This window comes from Schistocerca gregaria, chromosome 7, assembly GCF_023897955.1.
Source record: "Schistocerca gregaria isolate iqSchGreg1 chromosome 7, iqSchGreg1.2, whole genome shotgun sequence".
Taxonomy (NCBI): domain Eukaryota; kingdom Metazoa; phylum Arthropoda; class Insecta; order Orthoptera; family Acrididae; genus Schistocerca; species Schistocerca gregaria.
In genome coordinates this window covers 426,902,180-426,921,140 of record NC_064926.1, presented here as the reverse complement: position 1 = coordinate 426,921,140, position 18,961 = coordinate 426,902,180, and the positions used below count along the sequence as shown (strand labels likewise).

The window sequence follows — 18,961 nt, the reverse complement described above, 5'->3', positions numbered from 1 at the left end:
AGGATGAAAAAATTCCCATGTTTTTCCCAGATTTCCCTGGGCATAGACATCCTTATGAAATATTAATTATTAGACTCTACATTTAACATAGTAAATGCTAGCAGCAGTCTAAAAGTCAATGAAGCTCCTTTACTATTATTACATTTTGCCGTAAACTATTACAACCAGAGCTTTTTGTTGGGTACCTAGCACATCAGTCTATGTTACGACATACTCCTGGTCTGAACTGTCACATCAGCCTTGCATTCAGTTTTCAGCAATCTATAAAATGAAATGTACATAGCTGAGTAATTGTAACAACAAAAACAATCAATTATTGAGAAAATTATTTAATTGGATAAATAAAAAATTTATGCATCAATTGGTGACAGAATTTGATGACATCTTTACCATATGGAATCACGAGGCTGACTTGCTAAAATTCCTTGAATCTCTGAACACCTTCTCCCAATTAAATTTCACATGGTCCTAATCCAAATCCCACGCAACTTTCTTTGATGTTGATCTCGTCCTCACCTAAGGCCAGCTACACACTTCTGTCTACATTAAAACTATCAACAAACAACAGTACTTACATTTTGACAGTTGCCATCCTTCCCATGTCAAACATACCCTCCCATATAGTCTTGGCATCCAAGGCAAATGTATTTGTTCAGATGCACAATCTGTACAGCAATAAACCATCATTCTCACGTCAGCCTTCACTGCACATAATTACCCCAGCAGAGTAGTTAAAAAGCAAATTTCTGGAACTGCTGATCCCTCCACAAAACAGCTTTGGAGCTCACCATTGGTGACTCAGTATTATCTTGGTCTGGAATGTGTTAATCAGGTACTTTGACATGGCCATGACTTCCTAAAAATCACCCCCTGAAATGATATCCATTCTGTCTGATATTTTGTCCACCACACCTAGAATAGCTTTCCATCACCCTCCCAATCTCCGAAATATTCTTGTCAGACCCGCTGCTCCTTCTGCACCCATCTCCCTACTCTATGGCTTCTACACCTGTGACCGTGCCCACAGCAAGACTTGCCATATGCACCCTACTACTGCCACCTATAAAAGTCCTGTAACTGGCAAAACACATACTATCAAAGGGAGAACCACCTGCGAAATTACAAGTCATATACCAGCTATTATGTAAACACTGTTCGGCCTTCTACATCAGCATGACTACCACCAAATTTAGGACGAATGAGCGTAGGCAGGGGTTGTATACTGGTAACTTGCAATATCCTGTTTCAACTAAATTCTGGTTTCATACTTCTACATTACATTCGTGACATCAGCACGTGTTTCACCACACATGGCATCTGGATTCTTCCCCCAAATACAAGTTTCTCAGAACTCTGCAGGTGGAGAGAAACTAACACAACAAGAAGTCCTTTGTTATCACCGCCCACCTGGCCGTAATTTATGTTAATTTCTTTTTCTTAGATTTTCCTCACTGCATCTACTCCTTGCTTCACTCCTTTTTACTATTCTGCACCTTTCATTGTCTTTCCCATTTACTTTTCACTGCCCCCCTCCCACCTCTTCTATGTACAATGCACTTAGCGTCTTACCCTTATTAGCTCAAGCACAATGTTTCAGTACTAATCACTGTCTTGCATATTACCCTGTCTTCCACCTTTAAGCTCTCAAGTTTTCAAATCTCGTCAATGCAGTCCCCAAAAATCAATCTTTCCTTCTCACCCCATACAGTAAGTCTCACCTGACCCACAGTTCTGGGAGACTTTCCCAAAATCTACCCCTTTTCCTAGACCTCCCCAGTCCTTTTCCTTCACCCTCCTCCTCTCCCCATCAACCCTTCTGCCTCAAGAAGCCACTGGCTCTAAAAACTTGCAAATTACAACCATCTCATGTGTGTGTTCTGCCGCCATTTGGTGACTAGATTTTTATCTATCCAGTCATATAATTTTGTCAGTCACTGATTGTTTTCGCTGTTATAGTAGTCCATGTGGCCATCATTCCTTCTTATTCAAAACCCATGTGTCAGTCTTCGTTATCGTCTGCCTTGTTCAAACTGTCATCTGTTTTCTACCTTATGTGCTATTCCATTCATTTATTTATTTGTATTAGCAAGATTAATCAACACTATGCCCCTACATCTTTTCTAATACTGATTTCCGTGCTTGTGGACAGGTCCATTTTTATTTGCTTACACAATTTCATTGTTATTTACAAATTGGGGTACAAGAATTTATGGTTCACTACACTGCATGGCCTTCTCCTGATCACCTTGCGCTGACTTATTCACATATCTGACTGCTATTTTCTTTCTGACCATTCATTTACCTTGTTTATACGTAATACTTCCATGTTTTGTGCATTTATTTTTCTGTAAACCGCTCTGATCAACCGTTTTTTATTTTGCCGTCTCTTACGTCACTTTAATTGCCAGGCCAAGTAGTTTACATTTTCTACTATGAGTTTTGCTTTCTGTTAACTCAGTTTCTAAAATTTTGTTTGTTTTTATGATTTTCCCAGCCGATTTTTTCCTTTTATCATTTTTTTTTGTATCATACACATCACCCACTCATTACCTATTACTGCCACCCCCACAATTTCTAACTCTCCAAACTGTCCTCTCTTGCAATGATGAATCCCATCTCATATTACATCCGTTCTTTTCAAAAATATGTCTTTGCACTATCAAAACTAAGGTCCCACATTGTTTCTACAAACCTGTTTGTCCATCAGGCTCTTTTACAGTTTCGAATACAGCAATCTCTTGCTCTTACCCAGCTAATCTGTGACCTGTATACCTCATCAGCAAATTTCCACTCCACCAGACTTCTCTCCTTCTACAAAATCCTGCAGTTATCTGCCCCTCATGTTTCCTTGAATTGTATCATCTGCCAAGCCAATTTCAAACTGCAACAACATGCCAGACTTCACCTCAAAAAACTATCCCACCTTCTACTAAAATATTTGAACAGTGGTATTTACCTTCCTGTTCCTCTGCAGCTCCGTAATCAGCCACACCATCAGCCGCCACTCCTCTCCCACAAACCGAGCTTGGCCAACCTCCTTAACATCCCACAGCCTTCACTACTGCCTACCAGACCAAGAATAACCCATAATCCCAAGAACCAGCCACACCAGTACAGTGTTCTTAACCTCTCATCTGAAGCACTTTCCCCTCCTGAATTATCAGTATTACTAAACCTGCATTTGATCATGCTACTTTGGTGGATGACCTACTTTACCTCACAAGGAATATCCATTGGAAATATCACTTTGCAACCCAATCCTAAAGCCTTTCCAACAGCAAACATGACATTGAATCCTGCTTTGAAAATTTCAGACTACGATCCCAACTTGATCCTCCACCACTACTTCAAAATCATCTCTTATAAGCCTTCCAAGTATTCCACACATTGCGGCAAAACCCTTCCTCATTGCCGTATATAACATGACCTTAACCTGTCCTCTGCAAAACTCCAGGCTCTATGTTACCTAAAAGCTGATGACTCCATAATTATCCTCCCAGCACACAAAGAATTTACCACTGTAGTACTTGACTGAAAGGAGAATGTTACTGTAGGTCTATGCCAGCTGTCTGACACCTCAACATACAGCACTTGGCATCAAGGTCCCATCCCTGAGATTCAAACTGACCTCCAGTCCTTACTTAAAACCTCAGGCCCCTCACAAGGACTAACACCTCAACCACAGAATTTCTCACCCCACCCAAACCACACACACCCGCCTTTTACCTTCTTCCTAAGATCACAAATCCAATCAGCCTGTCCGTCCTATAGATGCCGGCTTCAAAGCACCCACCAAATGTATGTCTGTCTTATTTGATCAACACCTGCAACCCATAGTTCAAAGACTCCCCCACTACATCAAAGATACCAACCATTTCCTAATCTGTTAAGACTGACTACACACTTCCTTCCACATTAAACCTATCAACAAACAACAGTACTATCCGCCCCTGGTAGCTGAGTGGTCAGAGCAATGGAATGTTGTACCTAATGCCCCGGGTTTGATTCCCGGCTGGGTCGGAGATTTTCTCCGCTCAGGAATTGGGGTTGTGTTGTCCCTATCACCATAATTTCATCCCCATTGACATGCAAGTCGCCAAAGTGGCATGAACTCTAAAGACTTGCACCAGGCAAATGGTCTACTTGATGGGAGGCCCTAGCCACACGGCATTTCCATTTCCAACAACAGAACTTACATTTTGACAGTTGCCGTCCTTTCCATGTCAAACGTTTCCTCCCATACAGTATTGTCAGCCTAGGCAAACGTATTTGTTTGGATGCAGACTCTTTACAGCAATACACCACCGATCTCACCTCAACCTTCACTGCACGTAAAAACTCCATCAGCCTAGTTAAAAAGCTGATCACATTCAATCCTGGGTACTGCTGATTCCTCCACAAAACAGCTTCGGAGCACACCATTGGTGACTCAGTATTATCCTGGTCTGGAATGTGTTAATCAGGTACTTTGACACGGCCGTGACTTCCTAAAATCATCCCCCAAAATGAGATCCATTCTGTCTGATATTTTGTCCATCACACCTAGAAAAGCTTTCTGTCGCCATCCCAATCTCTGCAATACTCCTGTCAGACCCTATGCTCCTCCTGCACCCATCTCCCTACCCTATGGCTCCTACTCCTGTGACTGTCCCCACTGCAAGACTTGCCATATGCACCCTCCTACCACCACCTACAATAGACCTGTAACTGGCAAAACATATCCTACCAAAGGGAGAGCCACCTGTGAAATGACAAGTCATATACCGGCTATTATGTAAACACTGTTCAGCCTTCTATATCAGCATGACTACCACTAAATCATCAATTAGGATGAGTGGGCATATGTAGAGGGTGTATACTGGCAACTTGCAATATCCTGTTGCCATGCATGTTTTACAACATTACATTTGTGAGCTCGGCGCCTGTTTCACCACAAGCGCCATCTGTTTTCTTCCCCCAGACACCAGTTTCTCAGAATTCCACAGATGGGAACTATCACTACAACATATCCTTGGTTCTTGCCACCCACCTGGCTTTAATTTACATTAGTTTCCTCCATCTCAACATTTCTTCACTGTAACTACTCTTTGCTTCACTCTGTTTTAGTTTTCTGCAATTTTCATTGTCTTTCCATCTACTTTTTACTGCCCCCCTCCCACCTCTTTATGTACAATGCACTTAGCGTCTCACCCTTATTAGCTCATACACGATGTTTTAGTAGTAATCTCTGTTTTGCATATTACCCTGTCTTCCACCTTTAACCTCTCAGGTTTTCAAATCTTGTCTGATGCAGTCCCCAACAAACAGTATTTCCTTCTCATCCCATATGGTAAGTGTTCCCTGACACACGGTTCTGGGTGACTTTCCCAAAATCTACCCCTTTTTCTAGATCTCCCCAGTCCTATTCCTTCACCCTTCTTCCTTCCCCTTCAACCCCTCTGCCTGAAGAAGAAGCCACTGGCTCCGAAAGCTTGCCAATTAAAACCACCTTATGGGTGTGTTCTGCCGTTGCTTGGTGATTAGTTGTTTTGTCTATCCAATAAAAGAAAACTGAGTATTTGTGTATTACTTTTCAGTGTTTATTAATAAATGCACTGCACACACATCATGTACACAGAATAAGAATTTTTGTAACTCAGAACTTTTCCATCACACTGCAAAATCTGCTGCTAGGGATGGCATCAATGTGAGTTCTACACAGAACAGGTACGAGGAAGTTGCGGGTGTGTATTCACAGAGGTAAGCCACGAACAGTTTATCTTTTCCTTGCAGTCTCAGGTGAAAAAGAAAGATCAGTTAATGATCTGTTTAACTGTGCATCACTTCTACATCTACGTATATACTCTGCTAGCCACCAATCGGTGTGTGGCAGAGTGCACTATTCGCACCAGACATCCTTATGTTTGTTCGATAATTGAAGGGGGAATGGTGCTGCAGCTTTTGAAAGCTAGGTTTAGAATTTTGGTCTTCTGTTTATGATAATTCTTTACATTACCCGTACTGTCACCAAGAGAAGGTATTGTCTTATTTGTAGCGTTCATAGATTTTACGTACGACCGTAATTTTTTGGGGTTATTTTTTGAATCAACAGATAAAATATTGCTTTCAAATTCATTAAAAGGATCTCTCATTGACCTTTTGACAGCTGCTTCCATTTCGCATAATTTCTGTTTGTCAGTGGGGCAGTGACTAAGTTTAAAATGACTGTGCAAAATTCCCTGTTTTCTCAGCAACTTCCCAATGTGTTTGTTGAACCAAGGTGTATCCTTTCCTTCCCATATATTTTTGCTAGGCACATATTTCTCTACCTTTAAATTTCGGTCAAAAGTGCTCAATATCTTTGTGTCCCGCAGTGAATGCTTGGAGCTGACTATGAAGATATTCATTAATGACACTTATTTCCTTTCCCAAACAAGAAAACTAGATTAACTTCCTCAAAAAGATCAAGTCTGTTTGTCACCAGGGTATCTAATATGTTCCCATCTCTAGTTGGTTTCCTGACCAGTTGATCAAGGTTGTATGTTGAGACTACACCTAGAATAAATTCACATGAGTCTTTGCTTCTGCCCCCTGTGATAAACGTGTAACTTTCCCAATCAATGGGTGCCAGATTAAAGTCTCCACCTATAACTAATGGATAATTTGAATATTTATTTCCTACGTACTCAAAGACCTTCCCTGAAATATTCTGTGACATCTGTTGCGGATGCTGGTGGTCTATAAAAACATCCTAATACAATGGTCACTCCTTATCTGATTGACAGCTTTATCCAGACTCTCACAGTCCGACACAGTATTGATCTCAACTGCATTTAAACAGCTTTTAACTGCAATTAACACACCACCTCCTATCCTTCCTAAATATTGTCCAATCCAAGTCCAAAATTTCACTGCTATTTATGTCTGGTTTCAACCAGCTTTCGCTATCTAATGCAATATTGGCATTACTATTGTTTATTTCGGACAGTAACTTGGGGATCTTGCTACAGGCACTTTGACAATTTCCTAACATGAGATTTAGCATATTTAAATCCTTTGAAATGACCTGTTTAGGCTGACTACCAATTTTTACACTTAGCACACCCACATCAGTGTCATGAACTGGTAATTATTCAGGCCAAAGGCTTGTTTCCTGTGGGGAGGACCACAAACTAAAAACCCCCATGTGCATGCCGCAAGTACTGTGCTACCCATGTAGCTGCTTCCTGTGTGTAGTGCATCCCTGATCTATTGAGGGGTGTCCTACAACAAGGAATCTACAACCACTTTCATCACAGAGTCAATGTAGCCTCTGGTTTAGATTCTGCAGTCGACTCCAAACCAGAGGACCCCAGTCCAACTTGGGTACGATGCCGCCAATCGTCAGCTTGGCTTCCACTCCTCAAGAGATGAGGACCAGCCATCGAAAGGACCCAAGGATTTCCTTGGATCCCCGATGACTGGCATTGTTGGTGACTGGCATTGTTGGTGTCAACATGTGCAACAATCTGCAGCTGGCTGCAACCCACACACTGGATAGCTGCTGGAAGAGCCTCTTCCACATCCCGGATGAGCCTTCCCCCCCCCCCCCTCCCCCCACACCCAGCAAGCACACCGAGTGAACTTTGGACTTCTTCCCCACCCTAGCCGCCATGTTCCTGAGGGGCTCCATGACCTGCCTAGCATTGGAGCTCTCAATAAATAACAAACCCCTATTCCCCCGTGCCTGTCCAAACCTTGCTGAAGGAGCGGCCACTATCCTGACAGAAGGTGCACTCTGATCCATCTCAGCCTCCCCGCCAGCATCAGACAGCACACTGAATCTATCAGCAAAGTGCATGGGATTAGGCAGGAGCCTGTGTCCGCCATGCAGCCTTCGCCTTGAGGCTCCAGACCTCGACACAGTCTGCCACTCACAGTGAGGTGAGAGTGGGCTGGCCAGCTCAGTTGCACCTGAGGTCGGCTCACTGACAGAGAGCTGTGACATCCCTCCCTGCACATCTAGTATAGCAGAGGCTGCCCCAGGCACACCATTCCCATCGCACCTCAAGGTGACACTCTGGAGCCTGTTGACTGTGCTCAACAAAGCTTCCAGCTGAGTTTGGGCTGTGGCCAACTCCTCCTGCATCCGCACACAAGAGACAAAGTCTCTATCCATCTAGCTAATAAGTGATTTACTATACGAAACTTAAGGAAATCTAGGACCACACGAGGTTAACAGCTACACACTAGTGGCAGAAAGGACACACAACAATGAAAAACAATAAAAATGTATATAGTGGATACTTAAAAAAACCAGTGACCTACAGTAAACTGCTAGGGGACTATCTAGTGAATATTATTAAAAAATTAAACAGTAACTACAGTAAGGTACACCTACTGATTATCCCTCATATTTATAATGTAAACAAAAATTTTTGTACATGCGAAAATAACCCAGTAAAACCATAAAAACTGCTACCTTCAATGTATCAAGTCTAAATGATACTAATAAATGTAAATACTGAGTATTGTACACTGATTTATGTGATAATCCCGCATACTTACAGTCAGTTAAAAATGTAAACAAATGTTTGCTTACAAGCGAAACTGTCCTAAACAGAAACTTTGCTTTTCCTATTCAGATGCAAATAAAAACTGAAACCTTCCATTTATCAAGTCTATCTGACACTAATGTACATAAATACTATAGAATATACAGCAAAAACAATTACCAGCTAAATTACTTGTCTCATAACACAGCACGTAAAAAGCACTTGTAGCCTATGTCACCTATGGACTCGTGCATATTCTGACAAAGACTTTATCGAGGTTTACTGCAAGAGAGTATCTTGCACGGGTTGGTAACAATTAGCATAAGTGGTGCAGCAAGATGAAGCTATTCATTCAATACAATAAAAAACAACTACAAATTCAATATAGATATAACAATTTACTGTAAAACATATACATACATAAGCAAAATGTTTTGGTACCAACATACATACAAATATGGGTAAAACATTTATGTTATGTTGCTATTAAGAAACTGTATGAACAATGGGCCTATTTTAGAAATGTCATTTGATGGATGCAGTTTGGTATAACTCAGAAATTGTCTTCGTAGCCTGCTTAGTTGAGGGACAGAGAGTTTCACACCATTTGTTCTGACAGAATCCATAAAACCAGGTATTTTTATTTCTGAATCGACACCTAGTTTCTGAGCTGAGAGTATTGCCTGTAAGAGAATTACATCACATTAGTCTGCTGAAACAGGCGGAAAACAAAATTATAATCTCTTCAAATCAATGTACATGTAACACCTGCCTCCCACATAATATTTTTTACTAACAATCTTTTCATAATTACAAAACTAAAAGAACGGTTGATTTTCAAAGAGAAGTACATAGCAAAGCAGCACATAAAACATTTGGTTCATTTAAGAAGGATTTGCAAAAATATTCAAATAACTAATAGTTTGCACAGCATTGAGAAATATGTGGGTCATCCAAAAGGAAGCTCCATTTCTATTTCTATCCATGGCAGCACTACAATCGCAGTTCCGAGCATGCATGCCACTTATACTGACTCAAGGAGAAGATATGTACGCCATTTTCCAATTGCTGCTGCCGATGTGTGCTTTGTAGTATATAATGTCAGCCATAATTGAAAATGCCACCATGTGTGAAATCAGATCTGTGATTTGTTTTCTAAATGCAAAGAAAGTTAAACCAAAGGAAATTCATCGGCAAATCTGAGAGGTATATGAACAAAATGCTATGAGTGATTCAATGGTTATAAGATGGGTCAGATTATTCAATGAAGGACGTGATCAAGTGCATGATGAAGAACGAAGTATACGCCCGTCTGTGGTTACTGATGAACTGGTTCACACATTTGAAGGAAAGATTAAGCACAATGTGAGTTTACACTTAGTGTCCTATGGAAGTTCTGCAAATCTCACAATCACTACTTCATGGAATTGTTAATGAAAAATTGAAATTCCAAAGAACTTTGCTCACATCGGGTACCCAAAATGCTTACTGAACAACACAAAAACCAACATATCGGCATGCACTTCAGTTTTTGACATGCTACAATGAAGAAGGCGATGGTTTTCTTTCTCGGAAAGTCATGGGGGATGAAACTTGGGTATTGTATGACACCCCTGAAACAAAACAGCAATCAATGGAATGGAAGCACATTTCATCCCCGACAAAGGTTAAGTCTAAGCAAATCTTGACACCTTGAAAAGTCATGTGCATTGTTTTTTGGGACAGAAAAAGTATTTTGCTGACTGATTTCTTACAACAAGGCCAAACAATCAATGCACATGGTTACTGTGAGACCATTAAGTAATTGGGCTGTGCAATACAGAACAAGCGCCAAGGATTACTGTCAAAAGGTGTTTTTTCCACGATAATGGCCGACCTCACATGGCAAAGAATGTGACCAAACAACTCTTACAGGAATTTCATTGGGACATGTTTGATCATCCTCCGTACAGCCCGGACCTCGCTCCTAGCAACTTTCATCTCTTCTTACACCTAAAATCTGTCCTTAGTGGCCAAGGACGAGCTGAAAGAAAAAGTTATCACATGGTAGAATACACAGGCGGCAACCTTCTAAGAAGAAGGCATACAAAAACTTGTGCCATGCTATGACAAGCGCCCACAACATTTCGGAAACTATGTAGAGAAGTAGTTTAATAGTTGTAGATATTTGTACAAGAAATATTTTTTCTGTATCTGTACACGTTTGTTTTATATAACCACAAGGAATTTACTTTGTGGACATACCTTGTATATAAATTATTCACATTGTCACAGGTATGTTTCTGCTTCACATGTGATATGGTGCGAGTATAGTGGTGTCAAGTTGTGGTTTTGTGTGTATGTGTGTGTGTGTGTGTGTGTGTGTGTGTGTGTGTGTGTGTGTGTGTGTGTGTGTGTATGAGATTTGGTGTGAATTATAACACAATAGTTTTGTTCCATCTGTACATAGTTAACAAATTTGTTTACAAGTTATATTTGTGACATGTAAAAATAAATAAATAAATAAAAATAAATAAATAAATAAAAATAAATAAATAAATAAATAAATAAATAAAAATAAATAAATTAAAAAATAGCATTTTCCGTCATTTATGCATCACATGGGCTTTAGAATGTGAATAAGTGGCTAAAGGTACAGTATTTTGCAGCATAAGTACCTACTGCAACCTACGTCCTTCTGAATCTGCTTAGTGTAGTCATCTCTTGGTCTCCCTCTACGATTTTTACCCTCCACGCTGCCCTCCAATACTAAATTGGTGGTCCCTTGATGCCTCAGAACATGTCCTACCAACCGATCCCTTCTTCTAGTCAAGTTGTGCCACAAACTTCTCTTCTCCCCAATCCGAGTCAATACTTCCTCAATAGTTATGTGATCTACCCATCTAATCTTCAGCATTCTTCTGTAGCACCACATTTCGAAAGCTTCTATTCTCTTCTTGTCCAAACTATTTATCGTCCATGATTCACTTCCATACATGGCTACACTCCATACAAATACTTTCAGAAATGACTTCCTGACACTTAACTCTATACTCGATGTTAACAAACTTCTCTTCTTCAGAAACGCTTTTCTTGCCATTGCCAGTCTACATTTTATATCATCTCTACTTCGACCATCATCAGTTATTTTGCTCTCCAAATAGCAAAACTCCTTTACTACTTTAAGTGTCTCACTTCCTAATCTAATTACCTCAGCATCACCCGACTTAATTCGACTACATTCCATTATCCTCGTTTTGCCTTTTCTTAATCTAGCTTCTAAGATAAGCCATAGGGTCAGTATTGCCTCACGTGTTCCAACATTTCTATGGAATCCAAACTGATCTTCCCCGAGGTCGGCTTCTACCAGTTTTTCCATTCGTCTGTAAAGAACTCGCGTTAGTATTTTACAGCTGTGACTTATTAAACTGATAGTTCGGTAATTTTCACATCTGTCAACATCTGCTTTCTTCCTGAAGTCTGAGGGTATTTCACCTGTCTCATACATCTTGCTCACCAGATGGTAGAGTTTTGTCAGGACTGGCTCTCCCAAGGCCGTCAGTAGTTCCAATGGAATGTTGTCGACTCCGGGGGCCTTGTTTCGACTCAGGTCTTTCAGTGCTCTGTCAAACTCTTCACGCAGTATCGTATCTCCCATTTCATCTTCATCTACATCCTCTTCCATTTCCATAATATTGTCCTCAAGTACATCGCCCTTGTATAGACCCTCTATATACTCCTTCCACCTTTCTGCTTTCCCTTCTTTGGTTAGAACTGGGTTTCCATCTGAGCTCTTAATATTCATACAAGTGGTCCTCTTTTCTCCAAAGGTCTCTTTAATTTTCCTGTAGGCAGTTTCTATCTTACCTCTAGTGAGATAAGCCTCTACATCCTTACATTTGTCCTCTAGCCATCCCTGCTTAGCCATTTTGCACTTCCTGTCGATCTCATTTTTGAGACGTTTGTATTCCTTTTTGCCTGCTTCATTTACTGCATTTTTGTATATTCTCCTTTCATCAATTAAATTCAATATTTCTTCTGTTACCCAAGGATTTCTACTAGCCCTAGTCTTTTTACCTATTTGATCCTCTGCTGCCTTCACTACTTCATCCCTCAAAGCTACCCATTCTTCTTCTATTGTATTTCTTTCCCCCATTCCTGTCAATTGCTCCCTTATGTTCTCCTTGAAACTCCGTACAACCACTGGTTCTTTTAGTTTATCCAGGTCCCATCTCCTTAAATTCCCACCTTTTTGCAGTTTCTTCAGTTTTAATCTACAGGTCATAACCAATAGATTGTGGTCAGAGTCCACATCTGCCCCTGGAAATGTCTTACAATTTAAAACCTGGTTCCTAAATCTCTGTCGTACCATTACATAATCTATCTGAAACCTGTCAGTATCTCCAGGCTTCTTCCATGTATACAGCCTTCTTTTATGATTCTTGAACCAAGTGTTACCTATGATTACGTTGTGCTCTGTGCAAAATTCTACCAGGCGGCTTCCTCTTTCATTTCTTTGCCCCAGTCCATATTGACCTACTACGTTTCCTTCTGTCCCTTTTCCTACTAGGGAATTCCAGTCACCCATGACTATTAAATTTTCGTCACCCTTCACTATCTGAATAATTTCTTTTATTTGACCATACATTTCTTCAATTTCTTCGTCATCTGCAGAGCTAGTTGGCATATAAACTTGTACTACTGTAGTAGGTGTGGGCTTCGTATCTATCTTGGCCACAATACTCTGCGGAGTCCCAACATTTGTAATGAAGAAGATGATGATGATGATGATGATGATGATGATGATGACGATGAAGTCCCATACTCCTCGCCAAAGCATAGGCGAACAATGCGGGAGACCCACACCGCCGTACTAGGGAAGGTCCTAGTGGAGGTGGTTTGCCATTTTCTTCCTCTGACAGTAATGCTGATGAATGATGATGTTGAAGATGACAACACCCAGACACCTCGAAGTGAAAAATCACTGACTCCGCTGGGAATCGAACCCAAGACCCCGTGCTCGGGAAGCGAGAATGCTACTGCAAGACCACGAGTTGCGGACTGCGATGAAGAGAGATGAAATACACTGAAAAGCCTTCCAAGTTTCAGTTGAAGAAGTACTACTTTGGAACATTAACTGTAAATTCTCTTCTGAAAATTTACAAACAAAAGTAATTAGAATTATTTCTGCAGACGAACAATATACTAATTATAGCAGTCCAGGAAACACGATTCTTAGATGAGAATGAAGCCGATACACAATATTATAGAATTTATAAAGGGAAACTAGCAGTGAGAATAATTGAAAACACGCAGATGTTTGGAACAACATTTTATGTAAACAAAGAAATCGTAGACAGTGAAACAGAATTTAGATCGAATTGAGAAAGAATAATCATGTTAACAATGAAGTGCAAGAATAAAAGTTACACCCTTGTAAACTGTCATGCACCTATAAATGCAGGCTAAAGAAGAAATATGGAGAAAGTATATTAATTCTGGGATCTTTTAGAATCTGAAATTTCTATAATACCTTAGAAGAATGTTAAAATACTTGTTGGTGACTTCAATGTGCAAATTGGAAAGTAAAAGAAATTTAGGACTATTGTAGGTGAATATCCAACACACTCAGGAACAAACAGAAACGGTGAAAGGCTGATCAATATGTGTAAAATGTGCCAGTTACAACTCACGTCTACACATTTCCGCAAACTACTAAGAACAGCCAAAACTTGGAGACATCCAAATCCATACCTAGGAGAATTTCAACTGGGTTATGTAGCCATATCTAAAAGGTGTATTACCGAAATTATGAATGTTAAAATAGTCAGAAATGGGGAATTAGACTCAGATCATTATCTCTGTAGGATTAAAATAAAATTTCTCCTGTCTAAAACAAAAAATGTGACCAAATCAGATACAACACCACTACAGTTAATATTACAAAATAAAATATAGAAAAATTTAGAGAAGAATTTGAGACAAATAAAGAAGGTGATTGGTGTGAACTCCGGATCCAAATAACTCAAGCAGCAGAGAAAACTTTAGGATTGGCCAAGAATAAAAAGAAGACATGGTGGCATGAGGAGTGTGAAGAAGCACCAATACAAAGAGCTCAAAAATGGAGATGATTGAGAAAAGAGGTAGACCTTGAACAATTCAGACAACAAAGAAAAGAAACATCAAAAATAATCCGGAAAATCAAAAGAAATTCTCAGCTTATTGAAATAGAAGAAAATTTCACTAAAAATAATACTAGAAATTTTTACCAATCTTTAAACACATACTTAAAAGATATCATGCACCAAGTATTGGTTTCAAAGATGAAAATGGCAAAATGGGATTAAACAACAAAGAAAACTGTGAAATTTTAGCAAATTTTTTTGAAAGCTATTAAACTGTCCAGTTCCAACAGATAAATTAGAATTTCCAGTGACATCTCAAAATCTAGAGGAAGATTTCCCACAAACAGAATTAGAAAATTAAGAAGCCATCAAAAACCTCAAAAGCAATAAAGCAAGTGGTGAAGACTCCATTACAGCAGAATTATTGAAGTGGACAGAATCAAAATCATAAAGGATCTACAACTGCTTCTTGAGCACATTTGGAAAACTAAAAAGATTCAAGTTGAATGGAAAACAGCATTAATCCACCCGCTACATAAAAAAGCATTTGATTGTATAGACATAAAAACAAATAGATAAGGTCATTAGAGAATTTGGTGTTATATCAGAATCAGCAAATATAATTCGTAAAATAGTAACAGGTACAATATCTAAAGTCAAATTTATGGAAGAAGTATCTTAGCCATTTGAAATAAAAATTGGTGTTAGCCAAGGTGATGGTTTACTGTTTAACTGTGTTTTAGAAAAACCTGTAAGGATCTGGAATTTGGAGCTAAAAAATCACAAAACTGAACCTATAACTCTGGGAAGGAAAACAAATGAAATTAAGGTAAACTGCTTGGCTTTTGCAGATGATTTTGCAATACTTTCAGAAAACCTGACGGAAGTAGTTATTCAGATAAACCTTCTGGAAAAAACAGCAAACAGATCTGGTCTCAAAATTTCAGCAGAAAAACAAAATTCATGACAAATATAAAAAATGCGCCAAAATTCATAGAAACACAAATAGGTAAAATAGAGCCAGCAAATAAATTCAAATATCTTGGAGAGACCACACAACAGAATGGACTAGAAGAATCTGCAATAAATTAATAAAACGGAAAGAGCATATGGTTTGACCAAAAATATTTACAACAAGAAATGTATATCTAGAAAAACTAAACTAAAACACTACACCAAAGTGGTACAACCAGAATGTTTATGTGGATCTGAATGCCTAATGATGAACTATAAGATGGGCAGACTAGAAGTACCGTAAAGGATTATAAGAAAAATAATCGGCACAATAAAAACTGCAGATAGTTGGAAAATAAGAAGTAATGAGGAAATCTAAAAATTATAGAGAAAATATCTGAAGTAATGGCCAAATGAAGATTAACCTTTTTCGGACAACTCTACAGAATGGATGGAAATAGACTAACAAAATGAATACTCCTGTATTTCTGGAAGAAGAAATCGACAATAGCATGGATTACAGAAGTAAGGAAAGATCTAGAAAGAAACAACATCAAAGAATTATAAATAACAGAAAGAAACCTGTTTAAAAAATAAAATATTAAATTTGGAAGGCTTTCAAAGCAGAAGAAACAAAAAACAAGAACAATCAAACAATGGAAAATCCAGGATGGAATGTAACAATACCAGAGAAAGAAAGTTGCTACTCACCATATAGCGGAGTTTCCGAGTCGTGATAGGCACAATAAAAAGATTCACACACTCACAGCTTTCACCATTAGGCCTCTGTCAGCAGTAGACACACACACACACACACACACACACACACACACACACACACAAATACTCACGCAAACGCAACTTGCACCCACATCTGCAGTATCAGAGACCTGAAAGTACACTGCGAGCAGCAGCACCAGTGCATAATGGGAGTGGCAACCGGGTGGGGGTAAGGAGGAGGCTGGGGTGGGGAGGGGGCATTTCACTGCCACACCCAGTCTTTTAATTTATTTTTATTTCTCTCCTTTCCGCTACTTACACCCCCCGCCCCCCCCCCCTTCCAAACCCTTCTCGCCTGCCCTCTGTCTAAAATGCAACACTTCACTGTCTGCCACTCCCACCATACTATCCCTCCCCCTCCCCTCCTCAGCCTTCCCCTTACCCCCACCCAGTCGCCACTCCCATCATGCACTGGTGCTGCTGGTCGCAGTGTAGTTTCAAGTTCTAAGACTGCAGACGTGTACAAGTTGCGTTTGTGTGAATGTGTGTGTGTGTGGGGGGGGGGGGGGGGGGGGGCATGTGTGTATGTGTGTCTACTGCTGACAAGCCTTAATGGCCAAAAGCTATGAGTGTGTGAATCTTTTTATTGTGCCTATCGCGACTCAGCATCTCCGCTATATGGTGAGTAGCAACTTTCCTTCTCTAAAATCGGGAACAAAATGGAAAGAAGAAAGGAAGAGACTTCACGGTGAGAAAATGAGGGAATACTGGAAAAATAGGAAAAACAACAACAAAGGAAGAAGAGGAACTTAAGTTGTTAACTTGAGTTGGTCAATACAATTGTAAAAAAAAAAAAGCTAAATGTGAAACTGTATCAAAATTGAAATTTCACTTTATAATACTGTAATCTCTATGTGCTCCTGTTCTAGTACCAGAGCAGAGCAGAAATATTAGTGATTTGCTGCTCTGTTCCAACCTTCCACAATCCATCCCCTTTCCCCCAGTGTAAAGAACCAACTGTTCCAAAAGCTAGAAAACATTTTTTCTACTTTTTATCAGTGTACTAATAACATTTAGAGCTTTGTTACTCTAAAGTAAGTACTGGGAAGACATTCTGTGCCCTAGAAGTAAAGCTGTCAGACGAGAGGATATCTGTGAACCTTCAATGAAAGTAATATGAACAACTAATGGTCTAAAAACAATTACGCCACCATCACAGACTCATAAGCATGATACTAAATTTTGTAACTGATAAACATGGGCAGAAATTTGAAAAGAAATATTCATGATAGATTCGTTCACAGCTGGTGTTCTTGTGAAAGGCAACAGCTTCATTAAGAGTATGCAGCCTCGCTCATAAGCACAAATTACTATTTTCAATTTAAAATTAGTTTTCTTTAGTGTCTTCTGTTTTTCAGCCTACTATTTAGTCATGTCAGGTTATGATCCAACTCCATATTTGCATCCTAATACACTACACACCGCAGCCCAGTACCTAATTCCTGACTCTTCATCTAGCCAGTGTTACACAGTCACTATCTTCCATTGTTTCCCTGTCTTTTCCAAGTACACTTTCTAATACAACAGTTGGAACTTAAATAGTGGCAACTATTTATTCACAACTGATACAAAAGAGTTACATGTTTGCACCTGTTACTGTCCTCCAAAGTAGTCACAAGCGTTGAGTAGAACCCATTGCCAATGATATGGAAGGCATAGTATACTGTTAGCTGAGCCTGTTCTGTTGATGGTGTGAATGGAGCAGTCTACTGCCTGTCGAATCTCTGGAACAGTTCTGAAGTGTATGCCACGAAGTGGTTCCTTCATCTTCTGAATCAAATCAAAGTCACAAGGACTTAATGTACGGAGAGTATGGTGGATGGTGCAGTACTTCCCAGTCCCATCGACTGAACAGAGCAGCCACAGCTTGCACTGTATGCGCCCAAGCATCGTCGTGCACAATGATGGACGGGTTGCACAGAAAGTGTCGCCGCTTCTTTCGCAAAACTTGTTGCAGGTGATGCTCCAAAAACGAACAGTAATACTGCGCATTGATGGTCTGCCATGAGGGGAATGTAATGTGTTAGGATAACACCATCACAGTCGTACACGAGGATCACCGTAACTTTAGACTGCTCCATTGGCACCAGCAACAGAACAGGCTCTGCTAATGGTATACTATGCCTTCCACATCACTGGCAACAGGTTCTACAAAATTCTGGTGGTGATTTTGAAGGATAGTAACAAGTGCAAACATATAATTCTTTTGTATCAGTTGTCAATAAATAGTTGCCACTATTTCAGTTCCTACCCTTGTACTTTCATGTTCAAACAAGATGATCACTACAGAAACCAATGACACAACAGAATTCCAAAAGCCTTTTTCTACTGTTCTTTCTCTTACGAGGGGGGACCCAAAAGAAATTGGATTCCAAGGGCGCTGCCACTCGTAGACGTATTGCAGGGTTCTCACACTAGGTGGTGCATGCAAGTGTGGTATTGTGTTTCTCTGACTGTTGGCGAGTTACCTCTGCGAAGTCGTTATGGCAACTGTAAAAGAACAAAGTGTGTGTGTGAAATTTTGTTTCCTGCTTTAAAAAAACTGCAACGGAGACACACCAAATGCTTCAGAAAGCTTTCCAGGAGGATGCTATGAGCTGCACACAGGTT

General features: G+C 39.9%; 1 protein-coding gene across 2 annotated transcripts in view; it reads right to left on the bottom strand.

The window, feature by feature from the left end:
- Nucleotides 1-8,891: 8,891 nt before the first annotated feature.
- Nucleotides 8,892-18,961, bottom strand: part of LOC126282037 (protein KTI12 homolog) — a 29,021-nt gene continuing 18,951 nt past the window's right edge. For both annotated transcript variants that reach the window (XM_049981451.1, XM_049981449.1), the window contains one exon: nucleotides 8,892-9,196. In XM_049981451.1, the coding sequence (XP_049837408.1) occupies nucleotides 8,984-9,196 (213 nt within the window). In that variant the 3' untranslated portion in view covers nucleotides 8,892-8,983. The remainder of the gene's footprint in view (nucleotides 9,197-18,961) is intronic.